Source organism: Sturnira hondurensis, unplaced genomic scaffold (assembly GCF_014824575.4).
Source record: "Sturnira hondurensis isolate 20B ecotype Veracruz unplaced genomic scaffold, ASM1482457v3 Scaffold0009719, whole genome shotgun sequence".
Lineage (NCBI taxonomy): Eukaryota > Metazoa > Chordata > Mammalia > Chiroptera > Phyllostomidae > Sturnira > Sturnira hondurensis.
This window is the reverse complement of record NW_028082350.1, coordinates 18,118,953-18,146,379: the sequence shown is the minus strand read 5'-3', so window position 1 is coordinate 18,146,379 and position 27,427 is coordinate 18,118,953. Positions and strand designations below refer to the sequence as shown.

The following is a 27,427-nucleotide window of genomic DNA, read 5'->3' as shown; positions in this document are numbered from 1 at the left end:
CCTCTTCGGAAAAGTGGCCCTACGCCGAGGACTTCTGTCCGCCAAAATAAGGGCGGCCACAGCAATTCCTAACGACTCGACGTTAATTCTTTTGACATTAAGTTCGACCAGTCAGAAGCTAGCACACACAAACTCAAGTCATAGGAGTGTGACCCTCAAAAAAATGCCTGCCAGGTTCTGCGCAGGATTTCAACCGCATCCGGCTCCGAAGTATTCAGGCATATATTGTGGACACCCACGTTCCCACACAAGGACCCCCTCCGTCGGCTTTTAGGAAAGAGTGGCCTAACTAGCGGCGCAGCGTTGAGTTTGCTTGGGCGCGACGGACTTCATTGAAGGCCCCCAGGAGCCGGTGGGAGCTGGAGGGGTAGCCGGCAGGGGCTCCTGGCAGAGTGGGCGCTGCGGGGTTCCGGAGTCCCCCTCCACTTGGCCCTCGTGCTCCCGGCCGCCGACCCACTCCCGGAAAGCGTGCAGTTGGTAACAAAGGGCCCGCCCGGGGCTGCGGGGCCCCAGGAGGCCGGCGCAGTTGCTGGGATGAGCGCGAGCTGGGCCACGGGTCCAGGTAGGCGGCGGTGAGGCCGGCGGACGGAGAGGCCGGTCCCTCTGTCCTCGCCGCCCGTGGGAGTCTGGCGCCCCCGCCGTCCCGGCCAGTCCACCCGGGAGAGCGACGTCTCGATCGTCCCCTGGCGGCCTTGGTCTCGACCTGCGGGGACCGGCGCTCAGCCCTGGCTGCCGACACCCGGGTTTCTCTGCGGGACTCAGAGAGGATTCAGCTCTTCCCCAAAGTGTCCTGAAGCTTTGTGCGCAAAAGCTGCAGAATCCTGATGATTTTTTGCTTTTTAATAAAAAATTTTTGTACGCCTCCATTTTTAGAATTTTCCCCTCCGAGTTTTAAGTAGTCTACCTCTACGCATCCTGTCTTTTGCTCCTGGAGTCTTTTTCCTCTTCGACTGTCAACATTTTGACTGTCAAAGCTAAGCGGGGACGAGCGATTTGTCATTGAAAGTATTATTGTCAAAACCACGTCGAGAGAATAGTCAAGATGGACAAAAAGTCATTTGAAATGGTGCTGGATGAAATTAGAAAGGTAATTCCTTAAATCATTCTATGAACTACGAATTCTCAGGCCTTATTCTCTTAGGCACCATGCAGACTTTGCAAAATAACGAGTTTTAGGATTGCAAACCTGGTTGGAATTTTAACGTCGAGTGTAGGACGTGACGTCTGCATACATTTCAGGTTACAAATAGAAATTACATTAACGCTGTAAACGTCTTGACAATCAGCTCGGTGTTTGGGGATGTTACGTGAAGAGAGTGCTCGGTTCCAAGCGGACTCTACAAATCTTCAACAGCGCTCTCGTTTTGGAGAAGCGATGCGTTGTACTGTTTCTGAACCGATTTCCTCGTCTTTCAGTCCCGAGAGACATTGATTGAAAGCCGGAGAACGTTTCTTTAACCGTAGTTGTTAGCATCACCGGTTTTCAGATCTGAGTCGGCACTCTGTTGCCTGAGCCAGCCAAAATTAGTGCCTGAATGAAAACTGTGGTTATGTTTAAAGTCAAATGAAGTTTAAACTCATACTCTTAGGAATGGGCTTCAATAACTTGAATTCCACAACTTTTTTGTCCTGCTTTCCAAGATTTTGCTTCTTTTTGAGGCTGTTGTAGGCAGCCTATCTCCCAGAAAGAATTACACAGAAAAAGAAAAAAAAGAAACGTAGCCTTGAGCATAACTACCTCCAGTGCAGTAGTGAGAGTTTACCTAGTTAGAACGGGAAGGACTGAATGTCGCATTCTTATGCTAATAGGGGGCCTCAGCTCACACTTCCAGGCAATTATCTCCGCATTTCCTTGCCTCCAAGAGCCGGGACTGACTTGGAAAGATTTGCCACCTTGTGCTCTGGTGCTTACTGTTTGTTTCAGCTCATGGAATTAGTAAAATTGCCTGTGGGCATGCTGTTATTCTTCATTCTCCATCAGGCCAAATGGTGTATTTTTATCATTCTTTATAAAGCATTTTTCTTTTCAAATTTGCATGTGAGGTGGAATTTACATATTCAACGATATTGAATGTTCTTTTCTGAATGAAACCCATTAAAATGGGTGTAATTTTGCAAACCCACCTTGTCCAATTAAGATTTACAATCAAATGTCAGCTTGCTAACTCTGTGTTTGGAATCTGCCACAACTTGTTCCTGAGCTGATATTTAACTACTGTTCATGAGAAAATAACTTGCACATTCAGGTAGACCAGCAGATTTCTACTTTTGGAAGCCATAGGGTGTCACTTTGCATATTCTCTCCTAAACTGTGAAAAGATCACCGTAAATACTAATGAGGGGAACAGCAAGTTATTTCCAGGTGAAAATCATGTCCACACAAGATAGCCACTGAAGTCGTTATTTCTGGCTGGCAATCCAAACGTCTTTTGCTGTCTATGCCAAATAATTAGATGCTTCCATATTGTCTTAGTCTGTTAAGATGGGATAAAAATATAGGCATACCTAAGTATGAGAGTTAACTTTTTAAAAGTTACCCTCAGACTTTGTCACTGTAGGTCAGTTGAAACCAAGTAATGTATTTCTGGTGTCACAGTAGGTCTACAGGTAATACTGGCTGTCCCTACTGTCATTTAAAGTGAGGGCATTTTTGCTGTATGAGTATTGCTGTTCTGTTCACATATATTAATGCTGTTTTCCTATGTTTTGTAGGCTGTTTTGACAGAGTACAAATTAAAAGCAATTGAATACGTGCACGGATATTTCTCTAGTGAACAGGTATTCCTCTGTTAAAAGTCTTTCTGTTTTTTAAAAACATGTTCTGCTTAATGTCTTTTTATCAGCTGGTCAGGGTCAGAATTGCCTTATTTTATTACTGTACTTATTCAGGAACTTGACAAGCTTTTAGTTTTGGTAGAAAATATTACAGAATTTATAGTTTAGGTATTTTAGGTGTACCCTCTTGTACCACAGTGTCATATGCTAACATAATTTTAAAATGTAGTGTCTAAAAAATGTAGTTCAAAGTGTTTGTCATTCTGGGCACAGTGTCATACATAAATGTCTAAACTTCTAGTGGCTAATGTGCTCAAATTTGCATAGAATTTATAAATTAATAATTGCAAAATTCACGTATTATAAAAGAAAATTTAAATGATGAAATATTTTCTTATATGAAGCCACTAAGTAAAAATTTTAGCAATAAGGAAAAAATAATGTCTAATAAGTAGTTTCTGTAACTGCCAGAAGACCAGTGGCAGTTTAGTGAAAACTGTTCACCTAACTTCCAGGAGAATTTGCCGGTTTAAAAACACACACGTGTGCATGTGCACACGCACATGCTCCCGGAATGAATTTGGAGGGGCACCTGGGAAATGTTTGATGGAGAAGCGGGGCAGCAACTCCCTAGTACTCCTGGAGCAGAGTCCTGGAAGAGGGCGGGGCACAGGTGGGGCGGGGCCAGACGGAAGGGTCTGTAGACCGAGTTCGTGGACGCCCCTTTTCATCTGCCACTCAAGATGTTGGAAGTGGGAGGGCCGCAGCCTCAGCCTGCCGCAGCTCTCCCTCGATTCCCGGAGCCACTCTGGGCCGCGCGCCTGGGCGGCTGCTGTTTCACGTGTGTTCTCCAGCTGCTACTTTTCAGAATCACCTTGTGCTTTCTAAACATTTAAAAGTTTTAAAAAGATAATTTCTCATTGGGAATAATCTTTCTTCCCTGTGTGTGTGTGTGCGTGTGTGTGCGCGCGCGTGCGCATGTGAAATTTTCTACAGAACTTCTCAGTGGTGGTTCTGCTTTGCTAAAAGTCGTTACAGAGTTTGACCTTTAAGCCTACTTTGTATGGTGAAGTCGGTCTTTCGATGTCAGACTTGGCGGTTGGTACAGTTTTGTGGCTGGTAAAGGGCCAGGTAGCAGCTACTGCGTAGTAGACACAGTCCCCTGAAAGGTAAGGACATACAGTACACTCTTACAGATGGTCTAGAAAGTACCCATAATGCTTGCTGCTGTTCTGTCTCTTGATAAGGAATAAAAAGGTTTCTTTCCTGTACACACATCACTCCAGTTTCTAGCATTAACCTTGTTTTGTAGGGTAATTGAGACCTACTTTCAGGAACTCTCAGCAACATAATTCATTAACTCAGGTTTTCTTAAGTTATCCTCTCTTTTTGAGCCTTTGTTTTCCGGGAGTGTCTTGGAGGCTTTTAACCAGGGCCTCCTGGTTAAGGAGGCCTTAACTTCCTTAACTCCCCTTAACCACTACCCTTAACTTCCTCAGGTAGTGACCTTACGGTAGAGAGACTGTAATGTGCCGCTGGTGCCTTGCTCCTCACCTCTTACGAGCTGTCCCTCTCGCTCCCTCATTTGTCCAACAGTCACTGGTGGTGGAGGGAGAGGGCCTGGCTGCCTGCGCTCTCAGAAGGCCCTGCCCATTCCATTCGAGGGGAGTCTTACATTTTTGAGGGGTGGGTCTGTGTTGTGAGCATGCGTGTTGTGCCCTCCAGGTTGGAGTGAAAGTTGAGGTTTAGAGGGCCCGCACTAAGGAACCACTGAGCTCCCTCTTGTGAGTGATTAAAACCATCGCTCCTCACTACATTTTCAAAGTTTTCCACTCACAGTACAGTCACACCTTGGTCCTCACTGGTCTCAGAACCCACCAAACCCTGTACTTGTTGTATTTGGATGAGAAGAAAATGTCTCAGCACTTGGCACTTGCTAGGGACGGGGGGAGGGGGGGGGGCGGCGGCTCTTGGCAGGACTTGTGGGTCGCGATGTTGTCCCGCAAGAGAAAATGCTTCGCTGTCCCGCGCTCGTGCGTTTTGGCACCTGTCACGAGTTCTGGAACAAACTGACTGAGGCTCGTGTCCTTAGGCTGATGTTTTGTCTCCAACCAGGGCTTCTCTGGCCCTGCTTTCCTCTGGTGCTTGCTCATCTCTGTGTCTCGAACTGTTGGCTCATCTCAGCTGGTGCTGTCCGGGACTCTGGGGACGGCCATGCGCTGTCCTCACTCTCTGCTTCGGGAGCCACTCGCTGCCACGTGGCTGTGCAGCTCTTTGAAACTGGGCTTGTGCCAGTCCGGAGGCAGGTTTTTATCAGGTTTATTTTGGTCAGTTTGAATTTAAGGAGTGGCACGTGGCTCCTCTGTGAACCCAGTGCGAGCCCTGTTGCCAGGCACCCCCCACGTCCCTGGGGCCCGGGAAGCACGCTGGGAATGGGAACTCAGAATGCTGAAGTGAACTTGGCAGAAATGTCTCCAAACCCATCGTCATCAGCACTCAATTCCTTCTTTGCTGCAGGTGGTTGATTTACTGAGATACTTCTCCTGGGCTGAGCCTCAGCTGAAGGCCATGAAAGCGTTACAACATGTGAGTGACTTACTGTTCCCCGGAATGAGTGTGGAACTTAGGTTGTATGCACTGCACTGTTAAATTGTACGCCATTCTAAGACCAAGCACCATGGGTTCTTAATTGGCCAATTGGAGGAGAAAGTGTTTATAGGCAGGCAAACATGGGTTTGAATTTGTAAGTCTTTCCGCACCTATGTTTTGGGCATCCTCTGCCGCTGGTCGTCGGGTCTCGGAAGAATGGTCACATGGCTCGGTGCCTGTGCTCCCTGGGCCAGCGCCGTCCCCACGGACTGTCGGCGATGGGGGGGACGCTCTGTGACCACACTACCCAGTGTGATAACCACTGGCTCCGTGCGGCTTTGAGCACTTACAGTATGTCCAGGCTGCCTGAGGAGCTGTATTTTTTAGTAAGTCTTAATGTAAATGGCACTGTGCCCCGTGGCCGCTGTGTGGGCCACGTAGTCCCGGAGCCTCGAAGAGCAGAGGCATCTGCGTTCCCACGGCATCCGGCCCTGCAGGGAATCTTCGTAGACTGTCCGGCATGGGTGGCTCTCAGGGTCTGTGGACCCTTAACTTCCTCAACGAACCTGCCGGAGAAAGTGTCTGGCTCTGCTGGCGCTTCTCTTCTGCCTTGCAAACAATGGGCTGTCCTGCCTGCCACCCATCGCCTGGGGGGCGAGGGTCTCTCCCCAAGGGACAGAGAGGGCGGGGTGCCCTGAGAGTGAGAAGGAGCGCTGCCTGGCTCGCTCTCCCGACCGGCAAGCCCGGGGCAAAGCCGAAGGCTGCCTGCCTGTCCGTGTACCTTAGACGCCGAGTCCAGAGCCGAGGCTACAGGGGGACAGGGAAATGAGTTTGTTTGAATGAAATTTTAAGTCCCGCCTTTTCTGACAGTCTGATTGTATTGTTTTTACACTGAATACTGACTGACAATTAAGTTACGTAATACATTTCCAAAAATGAGCTGAATCAGTATCCGAGGTTTTTACACATATATAATAAACTTATAAGTAAGGAAATCAATCTTTTGCAAATATTTGAACTTCTGATAACTTCTTAGATGTCAGTTTAAACACACGCAAAGGGGTATGCAGTTTCACCAGTTCTTTTGCTGGTACGTGAGTAAAAATACTGGAAAACCGCTGCTCCTTTAGGGGTCTACTGGGTGTTGCGTGCAGCTGGTCTGACACTGGCTTTGCTTTAGAACTCTCTCCACTGGTAACATTCATCTATGAACTGGCCGGATCTCCCACCTGCTCTTCAAAGATAGGGAGCCTTGCTCAAGTCCGTTGTGCCTGACGTTTCTGGGGAAGTGGCGCGTGGGCATGTCCCCTGCAGACAGACACACCGAGGAGTGTGGGTTACCTAGGGCACAGAGGGGCGTGGTATCCTTTGGAAGCTGAGACACTGAAAAGCCGGAGTGTAATTTCCATGCTGGTTAGGGCTTACTTTGGAGTCAGCAGACTTCACCTCAGATACTTACGTTACTATCATGAACTGTTCATTATTCCAAAATGTTAATTTCTGGTTCAAAAATATCTCAAGTTGAAATTAAAATGATCTTTTATGTTAATAGAAAATGGTGGCCGTTCACCCAGCAGAAGTGGTCAATATACTCAACTGTTTCACCTTCAGTAAAGACAAACTAGTTGCTCTGGAACTGTTAGCTTCGTAAGTACTTCTTCTGTTTGCTTCACTGGAGAAAATTTGGAGGACTTTTGAAGTATCTTTTAACTCAGTGTTAATGTATCAGATTTATTATATTAGGGCACGGAACTCCAGTAAAATCTGTAAAAGCATAAAGGTGAATTCTAGTATCAAAATATCTGCTGTGCTTATCACACACGATTATAACTTACAAAATAATGGGGCTTACCAAGTTTAATTATTTATTTGCGTGTGTACGCTGACGCCTTGCCTTCCTGCTGTGAACACCAGAAAGGGTCATTGATGCAGCAGCCGTAGGGTTTACAGCTGGCTAAGTCCTGCCGCGTTCGGACAGTGTATTCTTCTGGGGGTGCTTAATGCGTACTTACTGTTTATGGACTGTATTTTCCTCGGTGGTGAAGGTAGGAATCTCACCTCGTTTTGAACACCGTAGGATCCGTACAGGCACCTAGCACAGCACTGAGTACGTGATCACAGCGAGTGTAAGTCAGCTCATAGGGGGCAGGCATGTGCTCTTCTGTGTAATGAAAAAGCCTGTGAGTTGTTTATAGCACGTGCCTCTTAAGTCCCTTACAGACGTATAGATGTCTACAAAACGCACAACTAAAACTTAGCACAGGGCAGACCCTCATCTCGAGACCAGTCATGAGTTCTATGCACCTACCGCGTGGGTGTGTCCTGCTGCCGCAGCTCCCCTGACCCTCGCTGACGGTGGGCTTTCAAGGGTCTCAAAATATGAACTTGATTTATAGTATTGTTTTGTTACTTTGAGGTAACCAGATAAACTTCTGTTATTACATTTATCATCTTTATATATTTGGAGTCACCAATTAGTCACACTTCTCTGTCGTGAAGGCTTGCTCAGATATATTTGAGCAGTAAACAAAAGTTGTTGGCCTCTGTGAAAAGCTAAATTGTACTTCTTTTGTAGAAACATTGTTGATGCACAGAATTCTCGTCCCATTGAAGATTTATTCAGGATAAACATGTCTGAGAAGAAGCGATGCAAGAGAGTCCTTGAACAGGTGACTTTCTTGAGATGGCTGTGTGAACAGTGCATGGCTGTTTCTGAGTGTCGGTGAAGAACAGGTGCCTGTCCTGCTCCCCTGGGAGCCACCGGGCTGAGCGTGAGGAGCCTGAATCTGGAGGAGGCGCTATTCTGAGTGAGGGCCACCGCGGCGGGGGGGAGATGCTGCAGCCAAGACCTGGCGGCCTCCAGCTGGAGCCTCCTGCTGTGCTTATTCTCGTGCCTTGGTGGCTCTGCCTGCGCTCTGAGCTTTTGTCTTTTACTTCATGTATTTAGGAACTTGACTTTTTAAATTTGCTTTGTCCTTAAACTTAAAAGTATTAGTCAAATGCATGACAGAAGAATAATAAAGCAAAATCCCAGTTTATTAACTTAAAATCTCTACGGGTGGAGAAGTAGCACTGGGCCAGGCCCAGAAAATGTGACTCGTCATCCAGGTTATTTCTGAGGACTCTGCTGGCCGGACACCAAATGAGTAATGACAGACATGCTTGAGGAGGACCAGGCCTCGCAGCCCCAGCGCACTGAACTCGGACGCCCTCTCCTGAGCCCGGGGGGAGGGGGCAGCTCGCCCTGGCCATAAGTCACAGCAGCAGAAGTGGTCTCTGAGCTCACACTTCTTTTTCCTTTTTAGTCATCTCTTATTTTCAGTTACAGTTAACATAAAATATTATAGTAGTTGCAGGTGTCCACCTCAGTGATGAGACATCTGTGTCCCTCACTAAGGACCGCCCCGGCGAATCTCACACCCACCCGGCACCACCCGTGGTTATTACACTGTCACGGACTGTGTTCCCTGTGCTGTACTTGCACCCCCACGACCATTCTGCGACTGCCGGTGTGCACCTCTTCACCCCTCCAAGTCTCCCACCCAGGCCCCAGGCGCCCCTCCCATCTGGCAGCTGTCAAAATGTCTTCTGTATCTGTTCTGCTTGTTTATTCTCTTTTTTTAGATTCAATTATTGACAGATACATATTTATTGCCATTTTATTATTCATATTTTTATCCCTTTTTTCTTCCTTATTAAGACAACCTTTTAACATGTCATGTAATACTGTTTTGTTGGTGAGGAACTCCTTTAGCTTTTTTTTGCCTGGGAAGCTCTTTATCTGTCCTTCGATTCTAAATGACAGTGTTGCTGGGTAGAGGAGTCTTAGCTGTAAGCATCTGCTTTTCATCACTTTGACTATTCCACACCAGCCCCTTCTTGCCTGAAAAGTATCTGTTGAGAAACGAGCAGACAGTCTTATGGAAACTCCTTTGTAGGTAACTAACTGTTTTCCTCTTGCTGCTTTTAAGATTCTCTTTTTTTTCTTTAAACTTTTGCATCTTAATTTTTTTTAAGATTTTTTTAAAGGATTTTATTTATTTATTTCTAGAGAGGGGAAGGGAGAGGGAGAGAAATACCAAAGTGTGGTTGCCTCTTGCGCGCCCCACACTGGGGACCTAGCCCATAACCCAGGCATGTGCCCCTAGACTGGGAATCAAACTGGTGACCCTTCAGTTTGCAGGCTGGTGCTCAATCCACTGAGCCACACAAGCCAGGGCTGCATCTTAATTTTCATATCTTGGTGTGGGCCTCTTTGGGTCCATATTGTTTAGGACTCTGCACTTCCTGGACTTGTGTGTCTATTTCCTTTACCAGGTTAGGGAAGTTTTGTGTCATTATTTTTTAAAATAGGTTTTCAATGTCTTCTTCTTTCTCTTCTCCTTCCTGCACCCCCATAATGCTAATGTTGGTTTGCTTGAGGTTGTCCCAGAGGCTCCTTACATTTTTTTTTTTTTTTTGGTGGAGGATATTCTTTTCTCTCCTTGATGTTCTGATTGGGTGTTTTTACTTCTTTATATTCCAAATTGCTGGTTTGATTCTTGGCTTCATCACCTTTACTGTTGATTCCCTATAATGTATTCATTTCAATTAATGTACCCTTCATTTCTGTCTGGTTCTTTTTTATGGTTTCTCTGTCCTTTTTTGTGATGTTGAAGTTCTCACTAAGTTCCTTGAGCATCCTTATAAACCACTGTATCTGGTAGTTTGTAGAGTTGGACAGTGTAATTTCTTGGTCATTGGAGAAATGGGACATATTCGGTAGTTAATAGACTTTTTTGCATACAGTTTGCCCGATGCATTGTGAAGATATCTTTGTATAGGAGTCTACTGGTTGTGATGTTAAAAATATGTTTAAAGAAAATCCACTGCCGTGAATGCTGACTGATGCAGGAACAGACTGAATGTGAGGCTGTTTGTAAGTCATGATCTCAGCAGGGCTTTCAGATCCAGGGAACCAGAGCATGAAAAAAAATGATCAAAATGCACACTTTTTGCCCTAATTTTTTATTTTTTGACTGCTCTCTCCTTTTTCATGTTGTAGGCTTACAAGGGAGGCTGCAAAGCCCCTCATGCCATGATATCTTCCTGTGGCACGATCCCAGGGAACCCGTACCCCAAAGGGAAGCCGAGTCGCATTAATGGAGTTTTCCCAGTGAGCATACTTTGTGACGTCTTTGAAACTTCTTGTGGCTAAATGTGAACGTCAGCATAGTTCTTGTATTTCAAGAAAATGCCAGTTGATGAGGCTGCTACAAAAGAAAAATTTTATGATGTCAGCAACGTAAATGACAGGTTGAAAGTTTACATAGCAACTACATTACAGCATTTCTGTAAAACGTGGCCTCACGCGCCTTGTGCGGTGTAAACTCTCCCACGTGACGCTCACAGAGCACACCTGTTCTTGCCGTCCAGTTTCTGCTGGGAGCGGTGCTCTTTGGCTCTGTGAGTGGTCTGCGACCTACAGCATTGGCAGTCACTTCTGGGGACGCCTGCTGTGGAGGAAGCAGCCGGAATGGGTGCTTCCCGCCCTTCTCTGACCTTCCTGCGTGTGGTGCGTGGCGTCGCCTTGCCAGGATCACGCATCTGTGGCTGGCTGGGTCTGGAAACCAATCTTTAAATGCCGCCCGAGGCCAGTCCTTCCCTTCACTGGGGTCCAGGTGGACAGCAGAGATGTCTGGGGGCAGCTCCAGGCCACCTCAGTGAAGCGAGTTGTGAGCTTGTAGCGGCTGGAGGGCGCCTGCGATGGAAGAAGCGCACCAAAGGGACAGTGCTGTCCGACGGGAGAGGCCTCTGCAGGGAGGGCTTGGGTTTGGTTTGGGTTTTGCCCTGGGCTTGTTTTTTATGTCTCAGTTATGTTTTTCTTTAATTTAATTTTATTTTTAAAACAGGGAACCCCTTTGAAGAAAGATGGTGAAGAATGTACCAATGAAGGCAAAGGAATTGCTGCGCGGATTCTTGGACCGTCGAAACCAGTAGGTACCGAAAGTAAACGATGAGACAGCTCACGGCTCTCACAGGCAGCTTTTTGTCTCTTCATAGCGTCCACTGTGTTCTGTGTCGTGAAGTTCAAAACCCGCGAAAACCCGCAGAACGTACGTGGTCTGGGGTGACAGACCTCCAGCTGAGGACCCCTTTGAATTTAAGGTTTCATTTTAAAGTGGAAACAGTTCATTTTTTTTTTTCTCCAGCTGTGTTTAGCTGTTTGCTGGGAGGTCTGGAGTGTGGAATTCACTTCAATGGAGGCTCTGGTTTGGCCAGTTAGTATCAGTGTTAGGGAAACAGGCCAGAGCCAGCAGGTTGAGAGTGTTTTCCCGGGATGATAATAACTGAGTGGACTGTGGATGGAAGGATCACAGGAGGTGAAGGACTGTGGGCCCGCACAGTCCCACCCGCAGGCCCGCCCGACGAGGACTCCCGTGGCAGGTGTTTAGAGCAAACCCTCACTGTGCAGACCGCCGTTCTGGAAGCCAGGGAGAGTCTGGGTCCTCAGCTGTCAGTGGGGCCTCCGCCCTGAGGGGACAGCCGTGAGCATGAGCGTGTGTTGGTGTGTGATTAAAAATACAGTGTTTGGCTCAGCTCTGGTTCTCTAGAGACTGATTCTTTTTTTTTTTCTTTTTAAGATTTTATTTATTTTTAGAAAGAGTGGAAGGGAGGGAGAAAAAGGGAGAGAAACATCACTATGAGAGAGAAACATTGGTGGGCTGCCTCTTGTCTGCATCCCGGCAGGAGACCAGACCTGCAGCCCAGGCGTGTCCCCTGGCCTGGGACTAAACCTGCATTCTTTCCCTTTTTGGGGTGATGCCCAACCTACTGAGCCACACCAGTCAGGGCTAGAGAGCAATTCTTTTCATGTTCTTTGTTACTTATATAAATTTCATCAAAGATATAAAAGATTTGTGGATTTCAAAAGGCAAAAAAACTGAAATACTGAATTCATAATTCCAGTCTGCATTCTGCTAGATTCGTCAGAATGCTGAATGCTAAAGAAAACAGTTTTTTTTTCCTCGCCAAAGGAGAAGAGGGTAAGAATGCTAAGATGAGTTCCTGATGAGTTGAGGAGCATTTTGGAGGTTCCTGGGTAGCTGAAGTTGCAAAAGCTAGTGGGTTTCCTGCGTTGCGCAGGAAGAGAGCGGAAGTCTCGACTGAACCGGCCGGTCCAGCAGACGTCTGCTGGTTAGCGCGGCCTGACAGTCACGGAAGACGGCCTGGTGCCGACGAGAGACAGACGCCTTCACAGCAGCTGCGGCTGTACAGGAGCCACGCTGTTCGAACAGAGGCAGTTTCCTTATCTGTGCCCCGGGTCGGTCCAGCAGTGAGCCGCCCAGGGCGCGTGGAGCCTCTCACACCGACTGCTTTGGTCCAGGCCGGGCGTTGTTCTGCCAGCAGACCGGGGCCCTGGCTTTCTCCTAATCGCTGCGCTTTGTCCCTCGTCCAGCCTCCTTCCACGTACAACCCGCACAGGCCCGTTCCTTACCCGATACCTCCGTGCCGGCCCCATGCAACGATCGCACCAAGTAAGGACTCCTTCGCGGCCCCGCGGGTGCTCGTGCTCTCACTCTGAGCGGGAGTGAGTGGGGCGTGTGCTGTTGGGAGGCTTGAGCTCTTAGGACGCATGCTGGGCTTTAACTTTCCCAGTCGGCTGCGGGGTCTTGGCCCAGGCCGTGCAGCAGAGAGTTTGTTGAGTGTGTGTTCCTACTGATGGACAAATTACAGATGACGGTTAATGGTTATTGGTGTCCTGGGTTTCTCCGTGCTACACCGTCTCAAATCCCTTTTTGAGAGTTGGTGCACAAAGGCACCGTCCGTGCCCTTCACCCGAGCGGCCGAGTGTGCGGGCTCTGTCCTGCCTCGGCTGCTGAGCGAGCCTGCGTCTGGAAGCAGATGTAACAGGTCCAAAAACAAATTCGCAGGTGCACTGATGTAGTTTGGACTCCTGGCCACAAAATGCAACTAAATTATATGTTTTTCGTTTATGTTTTTATTTTAGGTGCTTACAACAATGCAGGTCTGGTGCCGTTAGCCAGTGTCATAGCTCCAGGCGTGCCCCCGCCACCCGCATACACCCCTAACCCAGCAGGAGCAGGTAAACCAGGGGAGGGGCGGGCACAGGGCTTGCTCACTTACGCCCACTGGGCCGGCACGGCTGTTGGGAAGGGGTGTCGCAGCAGAGAGCGCACCAGCTAACAGCCCAGGGACAGGTCTGAGTGCTCGGCCCACGTGCGCAGACAGGAGCAGGCCGCAGAAGAGTCATTCTGAGGAAAGTTTTCTAAGTCGTTTCTTCAGAAAGGGCGCGTCTGCAGGGCTGTAGCTGGGAAACCAATCCCAGTTAATTCTATTTTCTTTATGAGAACCTTGGGTCTGTCTGTGAGCTTCCCAGGAGACGTGCCCTGGTCTCCAGAGCCCAGAGATGTCACCAGTCATGGAGCACAGCTGTCCCCCCAGGACGCCCGGGAGTGCGTCTTACCACCGGTTTGTCCCGGGTGCCCCGGGCCCGCGGGATGTGGCAGCTGATGTCTCTGAAGCTTAGGAAGCGCCATTCTTGTTGTCCCTTTGATTGCTGCTTTTTCGTCTGTTCTTTTTCCTCTGGTACTCTTATTTCGCACTGTATTTGTCTGGTAAGTTGCTTAGGTATTCTTTTTTTTTATACTTGACATTTTTAATGTTTTTTTTTCTACCTAAGCAATTCAGTTTTAATATTATTTTTGACCTTTACTATTCTGTGCATTTATTAATTTGGAGTCAGATTTTTATATCTAAAAACGTCTTCACCCTCTGTGCTTGTGCCTTAACAGTGTGTGTGTGTGTGTGTGTGCGCGCGCGCGTGCGTGTGTGTCTGAATCTGCATCACAGATTTTACGACTTTTTTCCTTCCCTCCCCTCCCACGGAGCCTCCATGGACAGACACCCTCCACGGTGGATATTTGTCTGTTCTGGTTCCTTAAACAAGACATGTTCTTTTTCAGACTCCATTGGGGCTGTGGGTTCCCTTAGGACTGTCATGGCTCCATGGGTGGTCACTGTGAAGCCACGAGAGGTCCCCTTTTCCACACTGTCTGTCACTGATAGTGGGTTGGACAGGCCCTTTCCCGCAGCAGGTACAGGAGGCTGTGTCTGCTGGTCGGCCTCACTGACCCCGGCCAGAGGCCGACTCAGTCAGCTCTCCCGACTGCCTGGGCACAGGACCTGTTTGCCCAGAGCGCCGCCCCTGGGCAGCATCCGCCTCCCACCGCGGAGTCTGCGCCACAGAGGAGTGCTGCCAGGAGTGGCCACCTGTCCACTCAGTGGGGACAGTGATTGCTCCTTGCACTGCACTTACCCTAACTCAGTATACCTACATATCCTGGGTTTTTCTCTAATTGGCCCCAACCACTGATTATTGTTATGGTGGTAAGTAATGTGACTAAAGCTTGGATCAACCTTTCTTTCTTTATTTTCATACAGAAAATGAAGACCTTTCCAATCCATCAAAACCTATACAAAGTAAGTGCCAAACCTGATTCAGAGACACCTGGTGTCCGTCTGCCAGTCTGCCCCGTTGTTGTTCCCTGGTGACAGCTGTACCGGAGTGCGTGTGGCATCTCCGCTTTGGGGAGAGGCCCTGGTGAGGGCATGGACTGAGCAGCACTTGCTGAAAGATCAGTAGTGGCGCGCAGTGTGCGCACAACACGGACGCACACACTGGCTGAGCTCGAAAGTGGCCACATGCTTTTGCGTCGTGTGTGCAGGTTTCACCGCAGTCGGACTGTGTGTGGGTTGTATCTGGTCATTTTGCATTGTGTGGGGGACTGGAAGCCTCATTCCCTTTCGGGTATAAACACACAGGGTGATACGTGTTTATACCTAAAAAGCCTTTCTGAGAAAAAGAATGTTCTATCAGATACTACTTTGATCTGTCTGAGTAAAAACAGGTGCTTTTAAAAATATTTTTCCATTACAGTTGCCATTTAATATTAGTTTCCAGGGCAGAGGAGTGGTTTAGACATTTATGTGGGTTTCGAAGGACCTCCCCAGTGAGTCGAGCGGCCACCTGGCACGGCAGTAGTCACGACAGCACGTCTGCCTGCGTCCCTGTGCTGTGCCTGCGTCCCCGTGACGTCCTGGTAGCGACTAAGCTTCACTTCTTAGCCCCTTCACTGCCTTACCAGGCCCTCCACCCTCCACCCTAGTTTGCTGCTGGCGTCCACGAATCTGTTTCTGCCTTGTTTGTCCCTTTGCTGTTTTGAGATTCCACACAGAAGTGAGGTCATATAGTATTTGTCTTTCTTTGACTGATTATTTCACTTAACATAATACCCTCGAGGTCCATCCACGTTGTCACGAAGGGTAACATTTTGAGTTTCTGTAGCCGAATGGTTTTCCACTGTCCTCTTTGTCTGTCTGTGCGGGGACACTTGGGTTGCTCCCCATCTCAGCTGCTGAACACAGTGCTGCAGTGAACACAGGGATGCATATGCCATTGGGTGGGCCTCAAAGTCCATTTGGTTTGTTGTGTAAAATAAAAGACACATTTTTCATTTTTTACCAATAACTTTTTTGATTTGGATATTTTGAGTATGTCAGCTATCTCCTGTGTGGTAGAACATCGATTGTTCTCAATTAATGTCTCGACTCGATTGCCATCAACTTCAACTGGTCTGCTGACCATGGAGCATCAGTCATCCAGTGAGCAATCTCTAGTCCAAAACTTCACAAACAGCTCTGACACGTTCAATCAGTCACAGCATCTTCTTCTTTTTTAATATATATATTTTATTGATTGTACCATTATAGTTGTTCTATTCCCCCCTTCATTCCCCTCCACCCGCACACTCCCTCCCCCACCATTCTCCCCCCTTAGTTTATAACCACGTGTCTCAAGTTCTTTAGATTCTATATTTCCCCTACTATTCTCGCCCTCCCCCTATCTATTTTCTACCTACCACCTATGGTATTTTCTGTGCCTTCTCCCCCCTTCTCCTCCTCCCACCCCCCTGTTGCTAACCCTCCATGTGTTCTCCATTTCTGTGGTTCCACTCCCAATCTAGCTGTCCTCTTGGTTTGCTTTTGTTGTAGGTGTGGTTGTTGATAACTGTGAGTTTGCTGTCCTTTCACTGTTCATATTTTCTATCTTCTTTTTCTTATATAAGTCCCTTTAACATTTCATATAGTAAGGGCTTGGTGATGATGAACTCCTTGAACTTGACCTTATCTGAGAAGCACTTTATCTGTCCTTCCATTCCAAATAAAAGCTTTGCTGGATAGAGCAATCTTGGCTGTAGGTCTTTGGATTTCATGACTTGGAATACTTCTTTCCAGCCCCTTCTTGCCTGTAAGGTCTCTTTTGAGAAATCTGCTGACAGTCTGATGGGTACTCCTTTGTAGGTGACTGTCCCCTTACCTCTTACTGCTTCTAGGATTCTCTCCTTCATTTTAATCTTGGCTAATGTAATTATGATGTGCCTTGGTGTGTTCCTTCTTGGGTCCAACTTCTTTGGGACTCTCTGAGCTTCCTGGATTTCCTGGAAATCTATTTCCTTTGCCAGACTGGGGAAGTTCTCCTTTATTATTTGTTCAAATACATTTTCCACTCGTGGCTGTCTCTTTCCCCCTTCTGGTACCCCCATAATTCGGATGTTGGATCGTTTAAAGATGTCCTGGAGGTTCCTAAGCCTCTCTTCATTTTTTTGAATTCTTGTTTCTTCATTCTTTCCTGGTTGGATGTTTCGTTTTTCCTTCTGGTCCGTTCCATTGATCGATCAGTCATAGCATCTTCTCCATACACTGCACAAGTCTTTTTTTTTTTTTTTTGCGTTTCAGTTGTATTTTATCTTTCTTGAAATAATAAGCATAATATGCCAAAATGTTGTGTATTTTCTTCCATCTTCAATATTGAAATGGCTGCACAAAAATTCACCAATTTTGATAATTTTTTTTCATGCACACTGATGTGCCAGCTGTCACAATACAGTCTAACAAAATTGTTTCAGATGCTATTAGAGCTGTCTTACAGAAAAAAAAAACAAATAACTTTTTGGCCAACCCAATATTTAAATTAGTGTTTTGGACTTCTTCATCTAAGTACCCAGAAGTGGGATTGTTGGGTGGTGGCAGATCCATTTTTAATTTTTTGAGGTAACTGCATACTGCTGTCCACAGTGGCTCCCCAGTCTGCACTCCCACCAGCAGTGCACGGGGGCTCCCTTTTCTCCACCTCCTGGCCAGCACTGGTTTGTTGATTTATTGACGGCAGCCATTCTAACAGGTGTGAGGGAATGCCTCATTGTCATTTTAATTTGCATCTCTGATGGCTCATGACCTTCAGTATCTTTTCTCCTGTGTGCTTTCTAGAGTAATATCTATTCAGGTCTTCTGCCTATTTTTTTTCTTTTTGTGGTGACACTGGTTAATAAATTATATAAGTTTCGGGTGTGCAGTATAACAGCACCTGTACATTATATTGTGTCTCTGCCCATTTTTTAATGAGTTTGTTTTTTTTTTAGTGGTAAGTTGTATAAGTTCCATATATATTTTGGATATTAACGGCTTACTGGATGTATATTGGTGAATGTGTTCTCCAACTCAGTAGGTTATCTTTTCATTTTGTTGATGATTTTACTTTGTAAAAACATTTTAGTTTGATGTAATCTCATTTATTTTTCTTTTGCTTCTCTTGCCCATGAACACATATCCAAAAATATTTCTAAGAGCAATGTCAAAGACTTTACTGCCTATGTTTCTTTCTAGAAGCTTTTTTGGGTGTTACACATAAGTCTTCAATCCATTTGAGTTTATTCTTATATATAGTGTGATAAAGGATCTAGTTTATTTTTTTGCATGTACTTGTCTGCTTTCCCAAGACCATTTATTTATTGAAGAGACTGTTACCCCATTGCCTCCTTCGTTATAGGTTAATTGACCATCTAGGTATGGGTGTATTTCTGAATTCTCTATTCCGGTCCATTGATCTATATTGTAGTTTTTGTACCAGTCCCATGCAGTTTTGATGACCATAGCCTCATAGTATAACTTGATAATAAAGTTGGAGGTAGCATGATACCTCCAACTTTATTCTTCTCTCTCAAGATTGCTTTGGTTAATCTGAGTCTTTGTATTATTTCATATAAATCTTAGGATTATTTGTTCTAATTCTGTGAAAAATGCCATTGGTATTTTGATAGGATTGGCACTGAGTCTGTAAACTGCTTTGGCTAGTATGGACATTTTAGCAGTGTTGATTCTTTCTACCCGAATGCTGATGTTTATTTTTTTATTTTTTAAATATTTTATTTATTTATCTTTAGAGGGGAAGGGAAGGGGAGAGGGAGAGAAATATCAATGTATGGTTGCCTCTGGTGTGTCCCCTGGCGGGAACTGGCCTGCAACCCAGGCATGTGCCCTGACTGGGAATCGAACCGCGATACTCTGGTTCGCAGGCCCGCGTTCAATCCACTGAGCTACACCAGCCAGGGCGAATGCTGATGTTTATTTGTATCTTCTGTGTCTTTCATCTGTGACTTACAGTTTTCTGAGTATAGGTCTTTTACCTCCAGTCTTGTAATGGCTTCTTATTTTTTAAGATTTTATTCATTTATTTTTAGAGAGGGGGAGCGAGGGGGAGAGAGACACGGTTGTGTGGTTGCCTCTCTCACACCCCCTATTGGGGTCCTGGCCTGTGATCTGGGCATGTGCCCTGGCCAGGAATTGAACCAGCAACTCCTAGTTTTTTGTGTATTTTTATAAACACAGAAATAGTTACACATTTTTTGTGATTCTAGTTCTTATAAAATAAATTAAATACCAAGGAAGTAGAAGTCTGTTTTCATGTGTACTCTGAATTTAAAATGATAACTACTCTCAGGTTCTTGAAACTAAATTACTGCTTATAGCATGGGATGGTACAGATTCGAGAGGCCTTTCGAGTTTGAAGTTTATGTATTTACTATTAAGGTTTTCAGTTCTTCGGCCATATTTCTTTTCTAAAACAACTGTTGGGTGTATCCAGCCCGCATGGCGCCCTACGGCCATCACTTTGTGTTGTGGGTTATGTCCGGGCTCTTTCCTGTGGTCCCACCCCCGGGGCCAGCGCAGCCCCAGCCTCGCTGGGGCGGAAGAGCCCTCACCATGCAGGGGCTTAAAAACCTAAGCCTCAGTCCGGGAGGCCATCCCTCAGTGGGTGGTCATTGCAGCAGGAGCGACCTCCGTCCACGTTGGGCATACTGGGCACACTCAGCACGGACACACCCGGCACACTTGGCACCCACGTCGCTGCGAGTGGGCACCCAGCGGATCTGTAGGGGGTGCATGTCACCTTGTGGGCTCGGAGAAGACAACAGCCTGGTGTCTCTCCCCCAGTGCTGCTTAGCTTAGTTACTTACAGTCTGTCAGAGTGAAAGTATTCCGGCAAAATTCTAGGTGTCTCAAGGAGGCGGCCTTTCATGGGCTCGGGGCCAGAGTCCAGGTGACCATGCTGGCGTGCTGGGCACTGTGCTGGGCGCGGAGGCTCAGAGGGGTGCCACCGGATGGGGCTCCCGTCCCTGCGGGAGGGGCGAGGACGAGCCACGTGGAGTTAGGAAGGCCTTGGTGTCGGGAGAAGAACCGACCACGCGCTCCGGAAATCTGAGTCAGGGAGACCTGCCAAGCGCGGTGGAGGCAGCAAGGCCGCTGAGTGGGACGTGGTGTCGTGAAGGGTCGTGAGAGGGGGCGTGGCTGGCCTGGCCGCTCCTGGGAAGTGGCTGGGAAGGACCAAAGGGAAGGCCAGCAGAGCCACGTCGATTGCAGTTAGAATAGATTCTTCGCATTGTTACAGACTGGGACCCACGAAAGAAGTCTCCGCCTGCGTGGCGTGGCCTCGCAGCGCCCAGAGAGCTACCCCGAGTGGGTCGAGGAGGCGCCTGGCCTGCCGGGGCCTCGCAGTGGAAGTTGCCACCGTGGTGTCGTTGTTCATACAGGGGAGGAGATGGCACCGCATCTGTCACTGTCTTCCGTGTTTAATTATTGCAGAGGGCGTTGTGCATTTATTTGGATTTAAAACTCGACATCTCAGCATGATGGTAAATTTTTGCTTTTCCCCCCACAGCTTTTTCTGCCCCAGCAAGCCAGCTCTTCACTCTGCACGGTTCTAACCCCGCCACACCCGCAGCGACTCCTGTGCCCACTGCGTCCCCAGTCAAGGCAGCAGGCCATCCGCCGGCATCGGTCGCCGCCCCCGGGTCCGGGCTGAGCCTGTTGAGCACCGTCCTGCCTGTGTTCCCTGGGCAGGTCTCCGCCGCCGCCGCCGCTGCTGCACCGCCGCCGCTGGCGCCGAACCCCACAGTCATCCGGACCCCTTCCCTGCTGGCTGCCCCGGTCACGTCGGTCCACAGTGCCACGTCCACTCCCGTCCCTTCCGTTTTTCCTGGCCTCGTTCCGCTGCCAGGTCCTTGTGCGGCTGCCGCCCCTCGGGCCCCTCCCGCCCCCAGTGAAGCGTTTGCTTCCACGTCTGCCCCTTTTGTGAGCCTCCCCTTCGCTGCGCCCGCGACGGCTGCTTCCACCAGCAACCCGGGCCCCGCGCCCTTGTCTTCGGTGTTTGCAGGTCTGCCCTTACCCCTACCGCCAGCCTCCCACAGTGCGTCCCACGCCCCCCACTCTGTGATCGCCGGCGGGGCCGCTCCCGGTGTGGCATGTCCCCTCGGGGTTAGCAGTCCCCTTCTGTCCGCTTTGAAAGGCTTCCTTACGTCCACGGACACCAGTTTAATCAGCTCCTCCGCTCAGCCCACTGCTGTCACGAGTGGGCTGGTCCCACTCTCCTCGCTGCCCAACCACAACTCAGATTCTCCTGTGCTGGCCCCGGGCAAGGGCTACCCACCCTCAGCCCTGCCCGTCCGCCAGGGGCCTGCTGCCCTGGGACTGGCCGTGTTCCCAGGCCTGTCCTCCCCCGTGGCCACCTCCACGTCCTCACCCCCAGCGCTGCCCATCCAGGCCCCTCTAGTGACGCCAGCCCCAGCTTCCACCTCGGGGCCCGGGAGTGCCGGCTCCTCAGCCCCCCTTCTGCGTGGCCCACACACTGAGCCTTTGCCACCAGGCTCTGCTGTGACTGCTGCTCCTGTGACCATCAAAACGGAGCCCACAAGTCCCACCCCGTCCGCCTTCAAAGGCCCATCTCACTCCGTGACCCCCTCTCATAGCACTTTAGGTTTGTCGGGGGCACTGGGTCATGCGTACCCGCCCACGTCGGTGCCCATCAGCCTATCTACTTGCCTTAATCCCGCCCTGTCCGGGCTGCCCAGCCTGAGCGCACCTGTGAATGCCTCCAACCCGCTGGCCTCCGTCGCCCTCGCGGCCCATGGCCCCGGTGCTCCCCTCGCGCCAGTGTTCACCGCGCTCCCTCCCTTTACCTCGCTGACCAGCAGTTTCCCTTTGACAGGGAACGCGTCTCTCAGTCCCTCAGTGTCCCTCCCAGGGACACTGATAGCAACCTCGTCTGCGGCCGTCACCTCCGTGGCGACCCCGCGCCCCAGCTCCACGGCGGCTGCACTCTCAGGGCTCCCCGGCGCAGCACCTGTCTCAGCCGCGCCTTTTCCTCTGAACTTGTCCACTGCTGTGCCCTCGCTTTTCTCCGTCGCCCAAGGGTCACTCTCATCCGCAAACGCCCCCTACCCGGGCTTCTCCGTCTCCAACACGCCCGGCGTGGCCCCCGCCCTTCCCTCACTGGCTAGGCTGCAGGCGCCCTCCACGGTCACCGCAGTTGCCCCGCTACCCGTCACGGCCACCGCGCCGGCACCCGTCCTCCCCGGCTTCGCCTCGGCGTTCAGCTCCAATTTCAACTCTGCTCTTGTTGCACAGGCCAGGTAGGTGGGCGGTTTGGAAACAGGCTCGTTCTCCACCGAGCTTGCAATTTAGTCTCATGTTTAAGTCATTCAAATGAAAGGCAGAGGAGAAATGTCCTGTGGTGCTAAATTATGTTTTCCTGGCTGAAATATAAGTGCTTAAAACACTTTGACCCTCAGTCATGTTAAGGTAAATGTATAAAATATGAATGCCTGCTCAGATAGGATTAGGACTTGTATTTGGTAATTTTTCTTGATTATAAAACAAGTATGTGATAAGTTAATGCAAAACATAGGTGTAATGGAATTCAGAATGATATACTTAATAGAAAGTAGTCTTATGTGAGTAAGTGGCCAGCTTTTGTGGTTCCTCCCAGCAGAGAGTCCAGGGCATGTTGTCGCACGTGTGACCCAGAGCCGGCAGCGTTTGTGTCCCCTTGGCGTTCTGACCTGTGTCTCTGCCGTTTCAGCTTGTCATCTGGACTCCAGGCTGCGGGCAGCTCCGTGTTTCCAGGCCTCCTGTCCCTCCCGGGCGTCCCCGGGTTCTCCCAGAATGCGGCGCAGCCCCCCCTACAGGACCTGCAGCGCGGCGCGGTGGCGCAGGCGGCCCTGCTGCAGCAGGTGAGCGGCGTGGAGGCGGCCCCTGGGCGCGCGTCCCTTCCAGCGCCTCTACTGCCGCCCCAACGCGGGCGCGGCCGGGCTCTGGGCGGCGTGTCTGCGGGTTCGAGGACTAATTCTCCCCAGACTTACAGCTCATTCTTGTCTTCCTTCTAGCACCTTTATCAGAAGGTGCTGGAATGTCTTCATCTGTGTGAGTTCTTCCTGCCTTTAGATACTTTCAAGTATCAGTTTTAAGAGGTTACAATTGAAATCTTACATGTGATGGTTAAATTTTGCCGTGTGTTTCACACTTTAAGTTAAACTTTACAAAGACCTATTTTCTTAAAGAATGTTAAATATTTTAATGGCATTTGTGGGCACCTCTACCCTCAGAAGTTGAACATTTCTTACCAATTTTAGGAGACCGAGCAGACTGACCTTGCCCAGCCGTTCTTCCTCCCTCCCACCCGAGGCGCCCGAGGCTGCACGGCGCACCTGGTGGAGTGGCCCCGCTAACCTGTACTCCTCTCCCCGCAGGTGCACTCGGCCCCGGCGCTGGAGAGCTACCCCGCCCAGCCCGACGGGTTTCCCGGGTATCCTTCCGCGCCGGGCACCCCCTTCCCCCTGCAGCCAGGCCTGTCCCAGAGTGGGTGGCAGTGATCGTGATTTGGACGCGCCCTCGGAGCAGCGTCCAAATTGCCCGAAGGCTGCAGGGAACAACCCGACGTGTGTGCAGTGCGCCAGAAGTCAGAAAACAAGAATGAGGATAATCCTGGGGGAACTGGGATCAATGAGAGTTTTAAAATATGATTGCATTTTTTAAGAAATGGTTTTAATGATGAACAGTCCTCCCCCTGTGTAAATACGATGGCAATGAATTTTATGGAGAATACTATTTAAAAAGTGTTCGGGGGCTCTTCGCCACCCCCACGAGCCTGCCAGCTGTGTGCGTGTGGCGTGTGCGGGACGGGCGCCGGCGGGGCCGGGGCTCCCACAGCCTTAAACCTGCGCGTGCAGCGTCTACGGACGGAAGACGTAGTTGTGCCTCAGACCCACGGTCGCGCGTGGCCCGGGCAGCCGCAGCCCTCGGTGTGTGGGAGCCGTCCCCGCCAGCTTCCGTGTGCCCGCGTACGTCCACGGAGGGCCTGGAGCCCCGCGGGTACTTCTACTTTCCGACACTGGCGGTCCTGCGTGTGCTGCGGAGTTGAACTCTGCCCGAGTCGGTGGAAATGGTGCTCATGACAGTCTTTCTCTGGACTGGACACACGGACGGAAACACACGCAGACCCACTTTCCCACGGAAACACAAGTCAGGCTTGCGACAGTTTGCCTTCAGAACCTACCTACTCTCAGCAATATCGGACGGGGAGCGCCCGTCCCTCCTGCTGCCCTGGAAGCTCTTGGTGAATGTTTACAGGCGGGGGTGCGTTTCTGCTGGTCCCTAACCTCCGAGGTTTGTCTGCAGTCGTGGTCTGGCCGTGCACAGAGAGGACGCCCCTGTCAGCGCGTGTGCGGTGTGTGCTCTGTGGAAGGCCATTGTGCGACGCGTTCGAATGTCACTGGTTTCAGTGTGTTAACTGCCACACTGGGCGGCGGGGTCGCAGGGAGCCTGGTCTCCGATCCTGCGGGTGCGAGTGTGAACTATGGAATCTACTGTAGTGCGTTCCAGCATCTAGAAGTTTTAATTTTATAAAGATGGTGTTTGGAAGATGTTGCTAATGTATTTTCCTTCGACATGGGGAGCAAACTTTTTAAACATTAATAAATATTCCTGTATGGTTAGTTTTTAACAATTTTTTTAAAATAAACTTTATGGATATGACATATTTCATAAGTTTTATTAAAGGCTTAGACAGGCTTTTAAATGTTTTGTATGCTTGAGCTACTACGCGCAACATCTTTGTACGAATTTAGCTGGGATTCAACAAAAGCTACTGATCGCTGGCTTCTTCAAAGATGCTCTTACGGGCAAGTGACGTCACGGCCCATACTCAAAACATGGTTTGCCCCTTTCAGTATTTCCAACAGACCACGGGGCTTTCAGGGTCACGTTGTGTGGCTGGCACGCGGGGCTGCTCCTGCATGAGCGGTTTCCTGCGGTGACGCCGCCGCAGGGCCGCCTCCTGTCCCCCGCCCCCGCGCCTCAGCCCCGTGGTCCCGGGGAAGGAAGCCCATCCAGCTAGCCCCCCAGGTCCGCACCTGCCGCCCTGGCATTGTCTCGTCTGGGACATGTGAGATGAACGGCAGCGCTGGCATCCCCCTGGAGAATTTTTCAGGAAGTGTGGCTTCCTGGCCATTGTCACCGGTTTTGCTCAAATAAATTTAGGAGATTTGTTCCCTAGCCAACACTCTTTTCTTGATCTCCACGGGGTGGCCAGTAGGGCCTCACACACCCTCCAGCTCGACCCCAGCTCTGGCTCTCAGCAGGGGCCACTGGGTGAACTTGGGGGAGTTGTCACTATTATATCACTTCTCAGTCGACGGCAGGGAAACTTCACTGAGGCCCCAGGGTCACAGGGCCCAGGCCGGCCAGCTTGCAGGTGGTTGGGGTGGCCCCGCATCTTGCAGGCCCCAGGTGCAGGCCGGCGTGACAACCCTGACGGTTCATCTTGGTGCAGGTGTCCTTGCGGGTGAGCTGGCGAGGCGGGACTCTGCAGACCAGCACTGGGGCAGGGTGGCCTCTCTCTGGGACCAGGAGGCGGAGAGGGGGCCACACTCCAGCCATTGCTGCTGGGCAGGTGGAGGCCTTCCTGGGCTTCATTGCAGCTCGGACCTCTCAGTGGCTCACTGAGCTCAGCCAGAGGGCGACAGGCTGTCAGCCATGTTTTCAGAGATAGCACTTCTGGGTCCCTCCCGGAAGACCGCAGGGCTTCCTCTTTGGGGAGACAAGGCGAGTGTGCTCCTGGGACCCAGGGCCTCCCCCTTTGTTTGGGGCTGAGGGCTTGAGCTGTTCCTGGAACCCCCCTGCCCCCCGGCAATGGCATGAAAGGATGGGCGTAGACATGGGCAGCTGGTTCTAATTCTGGCTTTTCAAGGAACAAAACCCGTGGTCCTGAAGAACACAAACTTCTTCCACTCCAAACGGATGGGTTGTTTATTCCCTCCAATTCGAATTTCAGATCTTCTTGGGTGACTAAGGCTCTGGAGAAGTTTGAGGGGACCCCTCAAGACAAGCAGTGGCCCCACAGAGAATTCCAGTGTGATTTGTGAAACAGCCCACTGCTTGGGGGGCCATGCACACACAGGTCCGTCCCCAGCACCCCAAGTCCTCACGGTCGACTTAGGCAGCAGGGAGAGAAATGCGGACGCGGGAGACGGCGGAAGTGACCACAGAGGGGATGGCCCCCCGGAGCTCAGCCTGCCTGCAGTGCCCCTCAACCCACCGCGCGGCAGCCTTAGAAATCCATTCCAACTCGAGAAACACACACGGGAAATGGTGCCTCCAAGGTCAATATGTTATAAATATCAATATAAATATCTAAAACACAGCATTGAAAAGGTGAAAAGATAAACCACAGCTATGAGAATGTACTTTCCACTCAGGTAATGGTCCAGTTTCAAGAAGGATAAGTACTGAAGAAGTATGAATACCTACCAAGTAATACATATGTGTCTATAAAGACGACCTAGAAATCAGTAAAGAGAAGAAAGACTGAAAGATCAAAAGTCATGTGTGCAAATCACAGAAGAGAAACAATGTACTACAAATAGCCACACAAAAATTGTTCGGCATCATTAAGGTTTGGGGAAATCTAAATTCAGAGTATGATTATTTTATACCTCTACATTTTTTATGTAAACATGGACGTAAGATCCATTAATTCATTTTTTAAAAGATTTCGTTTTTAGAGGGGAAGGGAAAGAAAGAGGGAGAGAAATATCAATGTACTGTTGCCTCTCATGTGTCCCCTGCTGGGACCTGGCCTGCAATCCAGGCATGTGCCCTGACTGGGAATCGAACTGCGATTCTTTGGTTTGGAAGCCGGCGCTCAATTCACTGAGCCACACCAGCCAGGGAGGCGGGAGGCGGGGGAGGGGGGGGGGGCGCGGGCGCGGTGGGGGTCTGTTCAGTTCTTAAAGTACTACAAATAGACGGCCCAAAATAGTGCTAAGGCAAGGAGAAAGAGAAACGGAGCTCTTAATCACCACGTCACCCTTTGACAGCGAAAATGATCTGGGGAGCGAACGCCAGCAGGAGTTAGGACGCAAATGCGAGAAGACAGAAAATCGACTTACGCGAGCAGACACTCATTTTCTTCTCTCCAGTCCCGGGAACTCAGTCAAGATCCAGAGTGGTGCTCCTGTGGCCCCGGAGGGAACCGCAGGGTCCTAATGTTAGAACTCAGCCTCAGTCATAAGACATCTGGGGACGAACAGCGACCCACCACGAGCCTTTGAGTTCCAGGTTCTGACCCCAGGCCCGCCCACACGCCCCTCGCCTCCGCTGCAGGTGTCGCTCAAGACCCGGGATGCAGAACGGCTGGCGAGGGTCTGACTACGTAGCGTGGTCTCCGGCGCCATCTACCGCCACTGAGCAGCATTGCTGCCCGTCAAGTCGGCTAGGGACCGAAAACCCAGATTTCAAGTGTTGGGAACAGGTGTCCTCCCTCCGTTGAGCAGGTGGAAGCGTTTTGCTGTGACGTTTTAAAAGCCCGTCTGGACCAGAGCATATGCAT

The 27,427-nt window shown here is 49.8% G+C and overlaps 1 protein-coding gene across 1 annotated transcript; it reads left to right on the top strand.

Moving 5' to 3' along the window:
- Nucleotides 1-166: 166 nt before the first annotated feature.
- PROSER1 (proline and serine rich 1) lies at nt 167-24,664 on the top strand. The gene is made up of 13 exons (XM_037057691.1): nt 167-1,087; nt 2,713-2,778; nt 5,293-5,361; nt 6,917-7,011; nt 7,940-8,033; nt 10,409-10,519; nt 11,256-11,339; nt 12,803-12,881; nt 13,355-13,450; nt 14,809-14,847; nt 20,423-22,172; nt 22,622-22,772; nt 23,289-24,664. Exons 1-13 carry the CDS (start codon nt 1,043-1,045, stop codon nt 23,409-23,411), a joined length of 2,802 nt encoding a protein of 933 aa, XP_036913586.1. The 5' UTR covers nt 167-1,042; the 3' UTR covers nt 23,412-24,664.
- Nucleotides 24,665-27,427: the final 2,763 nt, after the last annotated feature.

Bases quoted from the DNA above. Each gene is read 5' to 3' on its own strand.
- PROSER1 (XM_037057691.1), top strand. From the start codon at position 1,043: ATGGACAAAAAGTCATTTGAAATGGTGCTGGATGAAATTAGAAAG. The intron at 10,520-11,255 runs GTGAGCATACTT...TTTTTAAAACAG, and splicing joins GCATTAATGGAGTTTTCCCA to GGAACCCCTTTGAAGAAAGA. The intron at 22,173-22,621 runs GTAGGTGGGCGG...CTGCCGTTTCAG, and splicing joins GCTCTTGTTGCACAGGCCAG to CTTGTCATCTGGACTCCAGG.